Source organism: Betta splendens, chromosome 9, assembly GCF_900634795.4.
Source record: "Betta splendens chromosome 9, fBetSpl5.4, whole genome shotgun sequence".
In the NCBI taxonomy this organism is placed as follows: Eukaryota; Metazoa; Chordata; class Actinopteri; order Anabantiformes; family Osphronemidae; genus Betta; species Betta splendens.
In genome coordinates, this window is record NC_040889.2 from 5,572,166 (window position 1) to 5,589,404 (window position 17,239).

Sequence of the window (17,239 nt, forward strand, 5' to 3'; positions counted from 1 at the left end):
CGCCCCCTGGGCTGCACCAATCCGGACAAAGGACACCTCCCTCATCGTCACAAAGCTTAAGAATAACAATAATAATAGTAATGGCCATACATAATTGTGTGTCTGTTGAAATCACATGCAATTAAAATTAAAGGCTTAATAATAAGATGTATATGCACTTTTATATCTCTATGTATAAAATGAGTGTGGAAGTATCGTAAGTGTTCTTTTCAATGACAAGATTGCAAACCTGGCATTTGCCATGGAGTCCAGTAACCGATTGTTACTACTTGCTGCCATCGTGTGTTCAACCGCCATTATTGGACTTTGCGTTGTGAAAGTCACGTATTAGTTGTATTTGAGCAGCAGATGGCGCTTGGTCGAAGTAATAAAACATAATAGAGAGAGAACAGGTACGATTTGCACCTAAATATGCTTAAAGTGAAAGTACTTTTTAGAGAGGGCTGTATATGGTCTTAGAATCGAATTAATGTGTAACTATCTCTTATCTTGCAATTGTGGTAAATGGTGTGTAAAAGAAAACAGCATGAGTCATTGTTTGCAGTTGTTGTGTATATTTCTTTATTTACAAGAAAATACATCTTCATCTTTCAACGTAAAGTGACCGTAGCACATGAGTTTTGAACAGGTGACTTTTTTGTTCCATGGTTAAAAGATACAGATTCCTACACATGCACAATGAGATCGTAATAAAGAAGGTTTAGACTACCATTACAGAAATATAAAACAGAGTCTTACAAGGAGATCATAGTAAAAGCAAACTGTAGTAATCCCTGGCTTTGAGGGAGAATCACTGCTTGTTGAGGCTGTGGTTCAGGACAGTCTAGTCAGTATCTCAAAAATGTGAATAACACTTCCCCAGCCTTTCATAAATACTGAGTTAACTGTCCTACACCACTGGAATAAAGTGAAATGAAAGAACCAAATTGAGAAACAATTATCTTTCCCATAATCCCAGTTCACACACCACATGTACACCACAATGTGGCATTAAATACATTGGTAACACAATTATAAAAGTCTAAATGATCACACATAAAAATAGAAACTTGTATGACCTGACAACATGTATTATCAATATATGTAACCTAAAGATTTGCTCTGTCATACATGGCGGATACATTCAATCTCTTACTTACAAAAGGGGATGATAGAATGAGAAAGTTTCAGTATCAAAGTTCTGTTAGTAAGGATGTCATTACAGTATATAGTGGGATCATACAGTGCGGTAGGCCACTATGGGCCTGACTTTACCGACAAGCATGAGAGACAAGAAATGATGAAATGCCACAGGTGATAAAGTCAATTTATAAATTAATTAACCTGTGATAGATGTAAAAATTTGTTAATTTAGGACAAGACCCAAATAAATTTAAAGTGGCTTTAAACCACAGATGTTTGTAGCAACTTAGAGCACACAACTATTCATTTTAGATCATTTGATTGACAGATTTAGGATGTAGGTCATAGTTCATAACTAGTAGTTCATAACTACTATGAGAAGTAGTAATCCCTGCCTCTAAGCAGTGGCCACTTCATCATTTCTCATCCCGTCCATTCAGGATGCAACTACTGCTTTTCTTACTTTCTAGTTATTAAAGTTAAGCTCATGCCTGTGTATATCAGGCACTATGTGCCGCTTTCCAAACTGACCTCGAGTTCCAGTGTCACTCGACAAACTCTGTGTCATTCAGTGGTTCGCCTGACCTCCTGTCAACAGAGCCTGACTGATGGCACAGAGGATTATGTAGTCCAGGTCAGAAACTCAAGGCTTGCTGTGCTCCTACTAGAGGGTTTCTAGTAGCACGGCAAGCTGTGGGTCTGAAGAAGGCACGCTTTCTTACAGACCAAAGTGTGGATTGTTTTTGTGCAGTCCCCACAGAGCATCCTAATCATCATTCCATTAAATATTAAAAGAAACTGTGAACATTTTACTTTAATTTGTTACTTTTCTTCTTTAGTCACATTTGGGGGTTGGTGAGTCTAAGTTTGTCCTTCAGTAACTGAGCAGACAAATGCTGCATCCAGTCATTCATTTAAACAATCTACTAAAAGCACAAGAAGTTTAAAAAGGTTTAAATATCAGGATCGATTGTAAAATATCTTGCACTTTTAGACATCTTTGACGCAGCCAAAGCTCAGATTAACAAAGGGCCTGAGGACGTCTCAGAACCTAGACATGCGTTTGTAAAAACACAGCAGCAGACGCAGTTATAAACCAAGGTTATAGAAATACGCTCCTGTTTAGTTTGCAGACAATAACAAGCTGAGATGTGGCCTGAAACACAGCGCAGCCCTCCCATAATGGAGGCATATTACCAAAATAGTGTCATGTTCATGCTATTTATAAGGAATTTCACTATATACATGCTTCTAATTGACAACTGGAACAAAAAATTAAAGTAATTCTTCTGGGGAATCATTCATTCAAATTCAACTTGGGGAGTTTTCAGTTTTCATGTTAGTAGAAAGCTTTCACTTAAATGAATGTAACCACATATAAAACTATGTTGAGCTCTTTCCACGAATGAACAGCACGATCCCACCCCATGAGGCGGGAGTCCGTCCAGATAACTGTCCTCAGTCGCCTTTATGCAGCTATGTCACGTCAACCTAAGTAGCCAGAACCATGAGGACACAGCGTTCACTAGTCGTCCATAACAAAACAAATCAAGTTCACAGTATCACAACTTTGTGTAAGTTGCTGGCAGCAAACACGGAGACGAAAACAGGAAAAAGTGTGAGCCATTAGTCAAGAGGCCTTCACTGCTGAAGTGCCTCTGAGCCAGAAATCAACCACTACCAGCTTCTGTAAACCGTCCTACCCTGGTAAACTAATAAGGCCTCATATAGCACACAATAATATGGCATGTAATGTTATTATATGTTCTGTCATCATGGAACTGATTGAGCTGTTTGATTGCCGTTGTAACATTTCATTGTCAAGTATCAAGTGCATTCAACAGCGGCACTCAGCGAATACCTATCACACCGTAGCATGTGTAGCACACTGTGTATGCTCAGAGGCAGGCCGGACCTCCAGCCGGCTCCTCCTCCTTTGAAGGGAGCCTCTTTCCAGCTATTGTATCTGTTCAATAAAGCGTGAGCCGACACGCTCAGAGCTAGATGCGCCTCATTCATTGGTCTCATAATAAATGTCAGGCTGTGCGTGGAACTGTACTTTCAGCGCCTGCAGTCAGAGGTAACAGGAAGGGATTGGACTGCGGCTAAAGCACAGACCGAATGAAAGCATGTGGGGACATTCTGGAAATGTCTTCAGCTCAAGAAAAAAAGAGGTAAAAACAAAGCACGACCCAATACGCCGGGTTCTGTGAAATACTGCTGTGGACATTATTTAGTGGTTCTATGCTCTGAACAAAAGGAAGGCGCCCTCTAAATGCACAGTAAAGTGCAGTGGTTCTAGTAAGCCTGGATGAGTGAATTCTGCCACATTCACTTTTCGAAACTGGTGAGCGCCAAAATGAAATGCTTCAAGATGTGAGCTTTGCTAAAGCGGCTGCTGTGCTGTTCCTTCCACCTGCCCGCCTCCTTTCTCCAACAGAGAGAGTGGGGCTGAAAGACTGGCAGGCATGAAAAGCAGGAGACACTTGGAGCAAATAGAGAGAAGGCGAAAAAGGGAAAAAAAAAATCCAAGCCTTGAAAAACAGAATCAACCCCCTCCAGAGCGCCTCCCACACTCGTCGGCCTTTCCCCCTTGTCTCCTCTGCCCTCTGGGCCCCTTTCCCCCCCCTCGCTTCCTCCCTCCCTCCCTCACTCCTCGGCTGTTTTGAGGACCGAGTCGTCTCCCAGGATCTTGCACAGCTCGTTGAGGCGATGCTGCATTTTGGGAATGCCGGCCAGCTGGGACTCCAGCCGCTGCTTCTCCTCGGTGAGGGAGAGGCGCGTCGCCGTGTCCAGCTGCTCGAAGCGCCACCCCCCCTCACCGTCGAACTGCAGCAGGTGGGTGTGGTACTTCCTGGAGGAGGGGGTGGGGAGCACTTTTAAAGAACTGCTTCACGACCTAACAAAGCAGAGAGTGTGAGCATGTCTCACCACAGGGACGGTCTGTGTGTGATGGAGAGCAGGGAGATGCCGGCGTCCTTGGCGGCCTGGAAGATCTTTCCCTCTACGTCAATGCTCACAGCACTGGTGCACTCATCCAACAGGGCATATTTAGGCCTAACATACACAGTCGAAACAGTATTAATATTGGTCATATACACAATGCAAGCATGCGGCTGCCTGGCTCGTGTCGACTCCTTACCTGTGGTAGAACATGCGAGCCATGCCCATCCTCTGCTTCTCGCCTCCTGACAGCACGTCCTTCCAGTCCAGCTCAGCATCCCAGCCTGGGCGGGAAAACCAGCAATTACCTTCGTTTTTTACAAATGAAGCGTTTCAGCGTGGCATCTGTCAAAATCCTTGGCAGCAGGGTTACGTGGCTGCGAAGTGAGTTCATCGCCGCGTGTGATCGCGACCTTTCGCAACGTTTCCACAGTGCGGCCATTCATGAATTAAAGCCTGTTGCACTTTGAAGCTTTGTGCAGCGGTGAGCTCCCCACAATGGGCCCGTTTGTTGGGGCGAGTGAGAGGAGAGCGGCTGCCAATTAGCCACAGACACAAGTTTAAGTAACACAATTAATACCCGCTGCAGAACCTGGCGCTGCAAACACAAGCTGCTGAGAGAAGTGTGAATTTCATTTGTCTTATTTCACTCCGCAGCCACACATGCGGCCCAGCGTGTCCTATTTAACCCACCTCCCTCTCTGGTGACTATTTGATTCAGGTTGACGATGTCCAAGATGGCCTCCAGGTCCCTGTCGCTCAGGCCTCTAGCAGCCATGTCCTCCACAGAGTCTGGGTAGATCACCTGGTCCCTTAGTGAACCTATGGACATGTAAGGCCTGGGACACACACACACACACACACACACACACACACACACACACACACACACACACACACACACACACACACACACACACACACACACACACACTGATCACTGAATGCTTTTTGTTAACTGGTTGTTTCATGTAGTGCCTCAGAGTGTTTAAGATGGTGTTTTACTGTATATTAAAAGAGAAAGACACCACCTGGGCCTGTGTAGGTTCTATCACGGTGTATCGGTTCCCCTTGCAGCTGCTCATTCTACATACTGTATAAAATATTTAGTGCTCTGTAGGAGGCCGTGAGCTGAGTCTGCAGTTTTAAGCAGCTGTGGGTACAATGTCAGTTCAGTCTGAGAACTCATGTAATTCTAATACTTCAGTGTAGACTTAATCTAAGTGACTTGCATTATCTCATTTGCTTCCGTGGAAGTACATGTTGTTTGTTATTAATGATAAACGAATAATTAACAAATGAAAGTGACGATGGATCAGTGGAGCAAACAATGCTCTGTGGTGACTCATTCATTCGATTTCAGCAGCACCTCACTACTACACACCAGACAAAGGTGTCAGATATTTTTACCATGTGATCATTAAACCTTATTTTCTTTGTTTATTAGAAGTGAGTGTAAGTCTGGCTGGTAAATATTTCACTGTGGCCAGATCTCTGGTTTCCCTACACAGATCTGGTTACAGTAGATTAAGTTACTGGACGGCTCAGCGGCACAGTGATCAAACCCTGTGGCAGCGTGGCATGAGTGAGGTCTGTGCTCGTGTTTACCTCTGAGGGATGTAGAACATGTGCTGAGGGGAGGGTTTGTGCAGCCGGCCGCCATAGACGGGCCACAGGCCACTGAGGATCCTGAACAGAGAGCTCTTCCCACAACCGTTGGGCCCCGTGATCAGCAGGTGCATGCACTCCTCGACCTGAGGGGATGAAAATGAGCGAATGGATGAAGCACGGGCAGCAATTAGAACCCATGAGCTCATCGGACCAGCGTAAACAGAGGATTTTGCTGCTATCTGCGAGCTCGCTGCCATCCGGGTACTGACCCTCACCCTGTTGGCAACTGGAGCTCAGTAGAGTCTGTACAGAGGTCTGTCAGCTGATCCCAGAGGCTTTTTAAATAGCAACAGCCCAAGCGGCTCTGAGCCACTGTAGAACACTCACTCACTCACACACTCACTCACTCACTCACTCACTCACTCACTCACTCACTCACTCACTCACTCACTCACTCACTCACTCACTCACTCACTCACTCACTCACTCACTCACTCACTCACTCACTCACTCACTCACTCACTCACACACACACACACACAGTAGAAGCTTCAGCCATTATTCCACAGCTGCTAAACCCTGACCACACGGCAGCTAAGAAAATACAGTGGAATAAAGTGGAAGCGTCTCACCTTGAAGTTCAGGCAAGACACCACGACGTCTCCATTGGGTGTGATGATTGGGACGTTTTCGCACACAATGCCGTTGTCCACGTCGATCACTTCACCTGCAGGGAAAGAAAGAGGAAGAGGAACATCAGAAAAGAAATTAGATCGAAGTCTAGTGGCAGTTTGGGAAAGATTTGGGGAAAAAGGCTCTTTTCTTAGCGCTTATCTTAAAGTGCTTTCACTAGCGATTCATGTTTGGGTCAAAGCGATGTTTACACAAGGACGTTTCTGCAGTGAATTCAACCTTTGGCTCTGATGCTTACCAGGAATCCAGGTTGCCCCAGATAACCAGAGGACCAGGTTTACGATTTGCCCAGCGTCTTACAAGTGAAACTAATTGAGTAAAAAGCCAGTAGTCAGGCAGGGGGTGGGGGTGGGGGTGGGGGAGGAAGAACCCACCCTTTATCTCCAGGGGTCCGTCTATGTGCATCTCAGGTTTGCTCGTCTTCTCTGCTCCTGCGGTGGCCGACAGAGAGGAGCGCTTGTAAACCCCCCTCTGGACGTCCTCGAACACCACAAACATGTCGTGGACTCGGGCGGTGTAGCCTGCCAGCTCTGTGACCTGTCCCAACACACACACACACAGGCAGGGGTCAAAGGTCATCCTCCAGTACAAGCCAGAGCTATGTTAGCATGACCTCAGAGGCTCTGTTAGATAGATGCTGTGACTTTATATGTTAGCGTGCGAAAATCTATTAGAGGTGTGAAATACTAAAATATACCCAATCATTCAAGGCCTGATTATTAGTAATACTTTGGCTGTGCGGCTGCATCCTACTGCGAGACGACGCAGGTTGTTGGTGCAGCTTGAGTGTATAAAACAGCAAACACTGGTTCTGGGACTTCACAGACCCCACGTGGTGCTTCAGGCCTGAGAGCACCATGAAAACGAACAGAACAGCTGAAAAGGTCAAACATATGTATTATTTAAGCTACAACGGCCTATTTCAGCTGTATCCCTAATCAGATACAGATCGTTCAACTCTGTGTGTACATTGTGTTGACTTGTAGTGTAATATTAACACAGTGGTGCCGTGTGAGCTGCAGGGAGAGACTACGCAGCGCGGCAAGCGTTTAAGTACATGCTGTGAAGGAAAAGTGAGCGAGATGCAGAAGCGTGGGCTTAGAGATCAACAGATGGAGGATTATTCACAGCTTGGCTCAGCCTTGAGACACACACGCGCACACACGCGCACACACACACACTGCTGATTCACGACTGGCTGACCTACAGTGACATGAGTGGCTGCAGAATCAGACCTGAGGTACTTACACCTGTATAGATGGTTCTGATGTCTTTGGCGGTCATATTTGAAATCATGGGCCCTGCTACAGTTACTGTAGCTGTACTGTAGCTTTAAGACCAAACCAGGAAACAACAACACAACCATGTCTGTCAAGAAAGCGCTTTGGCCCCTCACTTACACATAGATTCGCAACAGAGAAAAGCGGACACACTGTACATAATAAGCAGGGAGCAGACGTGAGCGGGGTGCACTGTCTCAGGAATGTGCTCCATCCCTGCTGTAGCACACACACACACACACACACACACACACACACACACACACACACACACACACACACACACACACACACACGCAGGGGCTTGCTGCAGCCTGCTCAGCACACATGCAGGCTATAATTCATGCTGGGCCGTGCCACATTGGCGCAGGTTTGCTGATATATAAAGCTTGTGTGTGTTGACATGCGTGTGGTTATAAAGATTTGAGAAACGGTGACTCACGGTTGAGGAAGTAAAAACCAGCACGCCACATTTTAAACCAGTCTCAATTCCTCCCCCTCACTACAAACAGGCTGTTAACAGACAGCAGCCCATTCCTAGATAGTGCACATGGTACAGATAGAGAACTACACATGGAAACAGAGGGTGGGCATTGGATCAGCCGGCAGACGAGAACCAGGCAGCTGCACCGCTACAGCTACAGCTTCACCGCTAAAGTGCTGCAGCCAAATCCTCTTACGGATCTCAAAAATGCAGCCCCACGGTGACTGCATCGGTGGGCCGGGCTCCTTTTCTTTAGAATTAAAATGCAACGAGAGATCAGGGATTTGGCCGTCAATGAACAAGCCCATTCATTCGCTCATTTTTTTTTTGTTTTTTTTCCCCCTGGGCTCAAACACAATCCTGTGCGAGCACGGTGGCTTCGGCAATGAGGAAGCAGAACGGAGGAGAGAGCTGGCTGTACAGTGGGCAGCCCTTAGGCCTCAGCCTGGGGATGGGACTTCCTCAGTCCTGGAATGGGACGCTGCAGCAGAGAAGGACAGGTGATGTCCTCTAGACATGCAGGAGGACTAATGTCCTGACCTCTTTGTAGGAGGACATGATCCTCTCGATGGCGTCGGCTCCGGAGGCCAGAAGGTTCCGGGCCGTGGTGAAGGCCTCGGTCCTCTCGCTCACCAACACCTGCGTCTGTCCGTCTGCAGTTTCTAGGGGACGGATAAGGAGACAAAAGGCAGAAGTGAAGCTCTTTAAATAGCAGCAGCGCAGCCCACAAAAGCTCGCCGCCGCAGCTTTATTTTGATGCAAGCGGCTGTCACCAGGGGGGAGTGGGAGGCCGTTACTTTTCAAACGTGCTAATCGGCGCTGCTTAAGGAGGAAGCTCCTGCTTAGGAGATGCTAACAGCCTTCATTAGCACAGAAACAGGCTCACACGAATTCAGCAATAGGCCGTTACCGTTGTCGGCGAAGCCGGTGGCCGTGATGATGGGCACGGCCACCATCACCAGGCCGCTGCTGCTCCACACGTACTTCATGAGGAACTGCTCGATCATGATGTACCACAGGCGCTTGGACAGGATCAGGTTCATCTGCTCCGCCAGGGCCCGGTAGCACTTCTGCAGCTGCCGCATCTCCACCTGCCAAGACAGTGGCGTTACCATAGTTACATAGTAATGATGGCGTGGGGACCACAAACTCCTCACTTGACTTAACACTGGCCACGTTCTGGATTCTCTTACATCTTAAATACCTACAGCCAAGTTTAGATTATTATTAAATACCAGCACTACATTATATGGGCGCCAGCCTTCTTTCCTACCTTGTGCCCCCTGTAGAAAGCGATCTCCTCAGCATTTGCAATGATCCTGGAGTGCACATAGCGCAGGTAGCCCTTCCTGTGCGCCTCCTCCGCCACCAGCTTGCCGAACCTGGGCGAGCACGCGCGCAGCACCTTGGCCGTGGCAAACACCACCAGCCCGGCCAGCAGCGTCGGCCCGCTGGCGTTGGCGCCCCGGGACCTGGCGGTCTGGATCAGCGTGTAGGACGTCAGCACCACGTCCAGTATGGGCTTGGTGAGGTTGGAGTAGAGGTGGGCCACCGACTGGGAAAACATCATCACGTCCTCGGTGAGAGACTGGTCCGGGTTGGCGAGCCTCCCGTCCATGTTGCTGACTTTGTAGTAGGTCTGATCGGTGAAGTAGGTCCGGTAGGCATGGTTCACCAGCCTGGTCCGGAAGGCCAGAGCCAGTTTGCACTCCAGGTACCGGATGGCGCTGTTGACGAACGTGGCGGGGATGGCGATGAGGAGCCATTTGATCAGCTGGATGACGAAGCGCTTGGGCTTCTTCTCCACGATCGTCTTGACAATCTTGCCGTCCAGGCTGGCCACGTATATAGAGAGGAACGTCCGGGATACGAGCGCCACCGAGTGCAAGGACAGCAAGCCGAGCTCTTTGGATACAAGCTTCGGGAAGAGGATTTTCCCAAGTTCGAGGATCTGCTTGAAAAATTCCGCGTTCACCCCCGGGGACACGGTCTTCGGCTCCGCGGCGTCCGTCGGGGAGTTCCCTGAGCAGGCCGAGCCGTTCTCCGCCTTGGAGAGCCGGCGATCGTCCCCGGGATCTCTGCTCCTGCAGAGCTGCTTGCAGAGGATGGGGTACAGTGTTTTGACGCCGTAAGCGGCCGCCGCAATGTACACGACCCGCTTCGCCGCAGCCGCGCGGTCCCATTTCGCTTTGGACGCCGCATCGAGGATGTTGGACATTTTTCAAACGTTATTCGTCTCTGCTGACGATTCGTACAATACCCATCCCCCAAAAGCCGACTCACCGCAGCGACATGAAAAGAGAGAATGACTTCTGATGGCCGGATTTGGTGTGGAACGAGCCCCATACATGTACCGCTACATCCTGCTCTTTTCTGCGCAGCGTCAAAAAAGAACAGCTACGACCCGGGCTTCCGGTGGGCGTTGTCAGAATAAAAGCCGGAAGTCGCCGTCTCCTGCGTTGCGTGTGAACTCTGCCGCGACGTTAGAACGTCGACCACGCATTTTACATTATAAAGCTAAAGCTAACATCCTGATTGTTTTTACTAGCTTGACGCTAATAATTTCCTTCCTGTGCCTTTGCTGCGGCCTTTTTCATTGGTCGCGCCCCCGGCGAAACACGATTGGTTGCGTGATGGACGTAAACAAATGACAAGACACTGTATTTACTGTAACTACTGTAAAGCCTCTTTATAAAGTGTGTTTTTACCTAAACATTTAGACATTTGTTTGATATTTAAACGTATTATTGGGCGTGACTTATCTTTTTCACACGTAAATAAATTACATTTATTAGACATAATTAAACATTGCCTTGCGGCGCGAGGCAGGATTGGTTTCTCCTCGCGCAGCTTTGTCAGCAAAGTAGCTTTAGCCGGCTGGCTAGACATTTTCATACAGGCTTTAATTTATTAAGTCTCATCAGGGACGTTATTATTTTGTGATAGTTCAAGTTGTCGAAATGAATTGGGTTGGGGGTTCAAGGTAAGACACAGAATGTCCTAGTTCATGTAGATGTTTATGCTAGCATTCCGTTGGCAGAGCTAACATGTTGACTGTCATCGCAGGAACCGGTTAGTCATGAAAAATGACTCGAAAAGGCAAAGGGTGAGGGAGACCAATGCAAATTCTTTGACTTTACAACAAGGTAACACCACCAGCCCCGCCAGCACCCTAGCATGTGATCGGCTAAATGTGCAAATGTCTTCCTTTAGGAGTTTTTCGAAAAGCGACGGATGCAGCAGAAACTGAAAAACGTGGGATTAGCTCTTCCTGCAGCCTCGCCCAGAGCTAACTCTGGTAACATGGACCTGTTGACTTTGTTTGTTGTCAACCAGATAGCTGCCAAGAAAGAAATTAGAGGTGAGACTTACTGCTGGTTAATCAGACTCGAGTCATTAGAGAACTAACATGAACGCTAGTAAGATTCATTTTGATTTTTAGAGCCTCCTAAAGTAGGAGTTGTTGGTGGCTCTAAACGAGGATCCAAACATAGTAGTCATGACTCTCTGGTGCTCCCAATGAGTCCCTGTTCTCCCTCACAGCTGAGTCTTGCTGAGAGCCAGCCCCAGTACAGGTAGGAGCATGGGTTATTCAGTAAAGAAGCAGATGTTTCCAGATGTTTGAGGCGTTAAAATATTGTGATGCTGTTTCTTGCAGCCTTTTTTAAATAGAATCAGTAGCAGCACGGAAACTACATGATCAGCAGTTATACAGCATAAAGGCTAAATTCTTTTTATTCTATCATTTTTATGTCAATATTTAGTTCTCAAGTAATAAGACAGAGAAGGAATGCTATTCCACAAGGGTTCAAGTTTCGTCAGGTTAGTCAATTTCCAGCCATTCATATTGTGCCCTCACTCTTTAAACAGGCTTATCTTAGTGGAATTTGCTGAACCTGAACAAATGCTGGCTTTAAAGTCACTTTTTTTATTCTCTAGCTGTCACCAGTGCTGGAGTCAGCTTTCTCCGACAACAGTGCATCGGACTACCTGCCACACACAGCTGATCCCCTCAGCTCCTTGTCCTCTGCCTCATCAGCCTCTTCCGGACAAGGTGTCCATGTGGATCGTCACACAAATCAAAGTTGAATGACATTAACATGACATTGCATGACACTGGCTTATGAAACCAGTTGAAGTCAATTCAAACTGCTCTCCTCAGGAATATTTCCTCTGCAGATTAGTCTTCAGCAGAGAAGCCTGAATAAGGCACAGCCAGTGCCCCACTGCTGCTCTCCACCCTGGGACCCCTCAGGATTAGATCAGACAGAGGTAGTAAAAAGACAATGTTGCACTTTAAGGTTTATCTTACTTTAATAACATTATTCAATAGTTATAGCTACATGTAATAGACACACGTGAAGCTGTTGACTGCTGTATTCCCACCCTCAATAGTGTCAAATAACTCTTAGCAAATTAAATAATGTTTATTGAAGCTTTTGTTACCGAAAAGCTGTGAACCAAACATGATTGTCCTCAAAAATCAGTCCTGTTTTTACTTTACTTTGGCAGTTTCAGCCTTTCTCTCTGTCCAGAGGTGTGACATGCAATAAGCCCTGGGCCGTTACCTCAAACCAACCCCTCTATCAGCAGGAGACAGCAGCCCAAGTCCTGTTTGGAAATCCAGAACCAGTGTGAGAACACTAGACTGCACTATGTGTTATTTCTAATTTGTCTAGTGATTTTGTAAAAACTGAACGCTTTTGTTCATTACTGCAGTGAAACAGAGGTAAGAGATCACTCCTCTCAAGAAGGCAGGTTGTCCCTTAATGGACCAGTTGACAAGGACCCCATGTTGGAAATGTTGGAAAGGGAGCAGCAGTTCAAGGAAGACGTCTTTAGAGGTTTCTGCACTGAAGAATACAAAAGAGAAGGTAACGTTTGCTTTAAAATAATAAACAAGCATGATGATGACTAGTCTTCTTTAGATTTTAATTTAATTTCAGCTCTTTATGCAGGAAGACCAAAATCAAGGATATATCTCAGGCGTGGAACACCAAATAGATCCTCAACACCACAGTAAGTGTATTTAACATATAATCAAACAATTATTATTACAGATACAACATTTATTCTAAAGGTCTTTCTGTATTTTCAGAACCGTCCCAGACTCAGAGAGTGGAATGAAGGTAAGCTCATCATGATCATGTGCCCTGTTGTAAATTAGCTGTCTATTGCCTCCAAGTGGTGGTGTTTGTAAAGCTTCAAATCTAATCGTGTGAATATACTGTATGCTTACAGAAGTACACTGTATATAAGTATTTACAATAAGTACAGTATATGCATTTCACTTCATTGCAGGCAGCACATTTTATATTTTATTGTTTTGCCCACAGCTCTCCAGCAGCATTTACACAAACCTATGTAAGTTTTTCTAGCATGGGTATCGAAGCAACTCGTGTATTGTGTATATTGTGGTGATGGAACAAACCACTGAATCGTTGATCTCAACCCCAGCAGCAGGCTCTGGACATAAGACCGGCCCAGGGAATAGCTGTGAACATCTGCCAAGTTGCTCCTGTAGAGAAGGTTACCTCAGTGCAAACTCGAATGATGTAAGTTGAGTTACATTCTATTCTTCCATATTAAATTCAAGGACTGAATATTTCTCGCTGTATTTTAGGAAGAAGAATGCTGCCAGCTATGTTTCAACACTCCCGCGTCTTCATGCGTTAACCAGGCTGGATGTGAAACCCCAAGAGTTAAGGAGGGCTCACAGAGTAAACCAAAAGAAAGACACGCCCAGCGCAGTCCATTCACTCCTCTAATAGCTAAAGGGAACTTCGAAGAAGAGCAGAAGGTTATGGACAATGAGGTTCACCTACATACAGCCTGTGGGAGTAACAGGAGCAGCATGGCTCAGTGTTTATCTCCTCGACCTCTAACTGGAACCCAGAAATGTGAGCTGTGCAAATGCGAGACAGTGTTGAGGGCAACGCGAGAAGCAGGAACTCAGACCGCCCTCACAGCTGAGACGCTGGACGCTTCGACTCAATGTGACAGAGTGGTCACCGAGGCTGAGTACAAGTTGTTATTTCCACCTGTTGACTTGTCTGTGCCGTTCCCAGCCACAGGGAGGCAGACTCATACTGCTGCAGAGGCCTACAAGCAACAAAACGTCTTCAGGAAGCTGGGGTGGAGGGAAGGGTATGAACAGCAGCAACAAATCCAAGGATTACACCCTGTCAGGAAGCAGAATCGCAAAGAATTCATCAACAATGACAGCAGAGAAATCCCACATAGTTCCATAAACCCTTCACTGACTTGAAACAAGGTAGTTTAAGGGAAACTTAACACAGACATGAGGGATGTGATAATACTGTGCATATGGAGGCAAATACCAGCTTTCTGTGGTCTTGTTTTTGTTACAGGTGGAGGGAAAGGAGAGAGCAGAGGTGAGACAAAGAAACAGGAAAACATCCCTCAGATGAAAGAGATAACCTGGAGGAGGTCACATCTGCCACCAGAGTTCACAGATTCACAGAAGCAGACAACATTTCGCTGCTGCTCAAACAGAAGAAGGAAAAATCTGAGAGGCGAATGAAGGCAAGCAGACAAAAGATGCCCATTCTGTCCTTTTTTATTCAAATTGTTATTAAACTGTTTGTTTTAGGCAACCAAACAATACATATTCATAGTGTTAATTCTTAATGTTAACACAGAGACACACATGAAATAAATTCTGGCGTTTATGTCTTTCCCATATACATATTCAAGTGTTGAGAGTTTGAGATACTTATTTTACAGAATATAAACTCTGGCAAAACATTTACAGCTCCGGACAATCAAATATACTATACAGCACTGGTGGTAGTAGTGGTTTGCAGGTCATTGTATACTGTAGAAACACTGAGTTGGTTCACATAGGAAAAATTGCAACCATTTCACCAAAGGACAGTGTTGTACATATTTGTGTGTTATGGGCTGAACCCCCAGCATCTTCTTCATGACATAATCTGAGCTATGGAGTGCATTTTGTGTTTTGTTTAATTAAATACTTTATGTACAAAACTACTGGGGAACCAGAAAACAGTATTGTTACAGCATGTTTATCATTACCTGACAGATGTGCTCATTTGTGATTGGTTTCTTTGGGCATGAGTCAGTGTGATGCCCTGAAAATAAAGGATACTTTGAAGGCTCATTACATTTGGCCATGGCATTTGGTAAACAGTTTAGGACGGTATTTGAAAGTCCTATTAAAAAGAGCTTATTAACATTAAACGTTATGATCAGGACCCACAGGCTCAAAATAATAATGCCATGCATGTTTATCTAACATAGTAACAGAAACAGCCTGTTGTTCCCCTATTTACCCGTTATATTACACAATTCGTCATATGTTCTACTTCCCAATTGTTGCTACACACAAACCTGTGTATTTGACTAACAAGGTGCGACCTCACACAGTTTAACAGCTTTACAAAACAACACTGGCAAGTCACGCTAAAGCCTACTCCTCCACCTCTGGGCACAACAACCACACAGTAAATACGCTCTGCACTTTGTACATAAGGCTACAGAGGAAGACGAACGCAACTAAAATAGATCGATGGAGAGTAAAAAAAACGAAGAAAAGGCCATGGAGACTGGATAATATCCTAACAAGATAGAACGCACAGAGGTTCACATGGCAACGTGACTGAAATTGGTCGTCAGGCACCTTCACAATACACAGGCACTAATATTATCATTAGGATAAAATGGTTTATAGAACCCGTGTTTGACTTCACCACTACAGACGGAGCACATGGGCCGTATTCGCTGGCTTTTAGAGGTCCAGTTCATCCAGCAATAGAACCCAGTAACGCTTCATCGCACAGATTCATAACACTGGTTTTTACAGTTGTGTAGGTTTTGGCAGAGCTCGTGACATAGTGACATTATGAGGTTTACCACATCATTTTTTACCATGTACGGATTTGGAGGTCAGACACCAGAAACGAACTGCAAACCTGACACGTTTAAATGCGTGAATAAATATATAAACCATAGTAACAGAACATGAAGTCCTCAGTTCTTCCGCAGCGGTGGTTCTGTTTTCCGGCACCCGCTGACAACATGTTAGCTAAAGCAACGCGGCTGTTGTTGCTTTTTCGTAAAAACGTGAAACTAAGACGTTACGATGACAAGCTAACGATGTGCGCGCTATGCTACAAGCCCAAACCACGTGTAGAAAGGCAAAATGGTACTACAGATACAACTGCTGTCACACGACAAACGCTTAGTGGACGCACAAACCCTGGGTGCTGAGATGCTGTCCCTACACTCATGTTGTTTTGTCTACACGGCCATAGAAAAGACAGTGAACCGTTATGTATTGAAGCTTAACCTGTTAGTTCGTTGTCAGTCCATGCTCATTTCAGAGAATAGGCTGAATACAAACTTTAGTATTCCTCGTCCCAGCTGAAGATGGTTTGATTTACTGAAGCTGATTTTTTTCAAAGTGAACTAACTGTCATTACTGATGCAATCAAACAACTTTTATTCTAAAGTCATAACCCAGCTACCCTCCATGTGTCAGCGATCGCCAAAATAAAACCTCTCTCTAATCCACATCTGACGCGTCGTTGTCCGACAGATGATAGTTCGAGCCTTTGACGCGGATGTACTCGACCTGCCGGCCCTCGTCCGAGTCCGTGGCGCCGCAGGAGCAAAGCTGGTTTTCAAACAAGGCCTCGATCTCCTCCAGGCGCCGGGCTTTGGTCTCCGGCAGGCAGCCGTAGATAAAGACGAACCCCAGCAAGGCCAGGCTGGAGTAGAGGAAGAAAGCTCCTGGGAAGAGAAAAGGAACAGAACACGCTACCACCCACGAAGAAGAAAATGCGCCGCCGCGAGTGACTTGTTCTGAACGTGTTCGCTTGTCGGTGAAAAGAGAAACAGAGGGCACCTAAGAGCTGTTTCATGGAGATGTTTGAATGTAAATATTGCTTTCAGCCTGTCAGTTTTAACAGGATAAATGTAGAGTAGATAAATGTAGAGTAGAACTTAATTTCATCTGACATAACTGTGATTTCAGGCTTCTAAAGCAGGTACGCATGAATGACATAAATTGATCATTAACCCGCTGCATCAGCCCTGATGGATCGATTTCCAGCTCCAGGAA

At 45.9% G+C, this 17,239-nt stretch overlaps 3 protein-coding genes across 8 annotated transcripts in view; 1 reads left to right on the forward strand and 2 right to left on the reverse strand.

Annotated features, from left to right (window-relative positions):
- Positions 1-531: 531 nt before the first annotated feature.
- On the reverse strand, positions 532-10,404 carry LOC114861723 (ATP-binding cassette sub-family D member 2-like). The gene is made up of 10 exons (XM_029161254.3): positions 9,407-10,404; positions 9,044-9,224; positions 8,674-8,795; positions 6,744-6,906; positions 6,309-6,403; positions 5,674-5,819; positions 4,759-4,904; positions 4,265-4,349; positions 4,054-4,179; positions 532-3,976 (listed from the first exon to the last, which is right to left on the reverse strand). Exons 1-10 carry the CDS (start codon positions 10,349-10,351, stop codon positions 3,772-3,774), a joined length of 2,214 nt encoding a protein of 737 aa, XP_029017087.1. The 5' UTR covers positions 10,352-10,404; the 3' UTR covers positions 532-3,771.
- A 146-nt stretch (positions 10,405-10,550) lies between these two features.
- Positions 10,551-15,280, forward strand: LOC114861725 (uncharacterized). 5 transcript variants are annotated; one of them, XM_029161258.2, is made up of 15 exons: positions 10,551-11,116; positions 11,200-11,239; positions 11,347-11,494; positions 11,576-11,708; positions 11,898-11,955; positions 12,073-12,187; positions 12,296-12,405; positions 12,646-12,767; positions 12,853-13,007; positions 13,080-13,152; positions 13,232-13,262; positions 13,470-13,497; positions 13,591-13,688; positions 13,757-14,407; positions 14,505-15,280. In XM_029161258.2, exons 1-14 carry the CDS (start codon positions 11,094-11,096, stop codon positions 14,399-14,401), a joined length of 1,779 nt encoding a protein of 592 aa, XP_029017091.1. In that variant the 5' UTR covers positions 10,551-11,093; the 3' UTR covers positions 14,402-14,407; positions 14,505-15,280. The 5 variants fall into 5 exon arrangements, with proteins under 5 accessions (XP_029017091.1, XP_029017092.1, XP_029017093.1 ...); XM_029161259.2 differs by having other exon boundaries at positions 13,594-13,688; XM_029161260.2 differs by having other exon boundaries at positions 13,092-13,152.
- LOC114861724 (proton myo-inositol cotransporter-like) overlaps positions 14,698-17,239 on the reverse strand; it is a 28,321-nt gene continuing 25,779 nt past the window's right edge. For both annotated transcript variants that reach the window (XM_029161255.3, XM_029161257.3), the window contains one exon: positions 14,698-16,908. In XM_029161255.3, coding sequence (XP_029017088.1) covers positions 16,682-16,908 — 227 coding nt within the window. In that variant the 3' untranslated portion in view covers positions 14,698-16,681. The remainder of the gene's footprint in view (positions 16,909-17,239) is intronic.

Bases quoted from the DNA above. Each gene is read 5' to 3' on its own strand.
- LOC114861725 (XM_029161258.2), top strand. From the start codon at position 11,094: ATGAATTGGGTTGGGGGTTCAAG. The intron at 12,188-12,295 runs GTGTCCATGTGG...TGCTCTCCTCAG, and splicing joins ATCAGCCTCTTCCGGACAAG to GAATATTTCCTCTGCAGATT. The intron at 12,768-12,852 runs GTGAGAACACTA...TCATTACTGCAG, and splicing joins TTTGGAAATCCAGAACCAGT to TGAAACAGAGGTAAGAGATC.
- LOC114861723 (XM_029161254.3), bottom strand. From the start codon at position 10,351: ATGTCCAACATCCTCGATGCGGCGTCCAAAGCGAAATGGGACCGCGCG. The intron at 8,796-9,043 runs GTAACGGCCTAT...TCCGTCCCCTAG, and splicing joins CACCGGCTTCGCCGACAACG to AAACTGCAGACGGACAGACG. The intron at 4,350-4,758 runs GTGGGTTAAATA...TTTCCCGCCCAG, and splicing joins AATAGTCACCAGAGAGGGAG to GCTGGGATGCTGAGCTGGAC.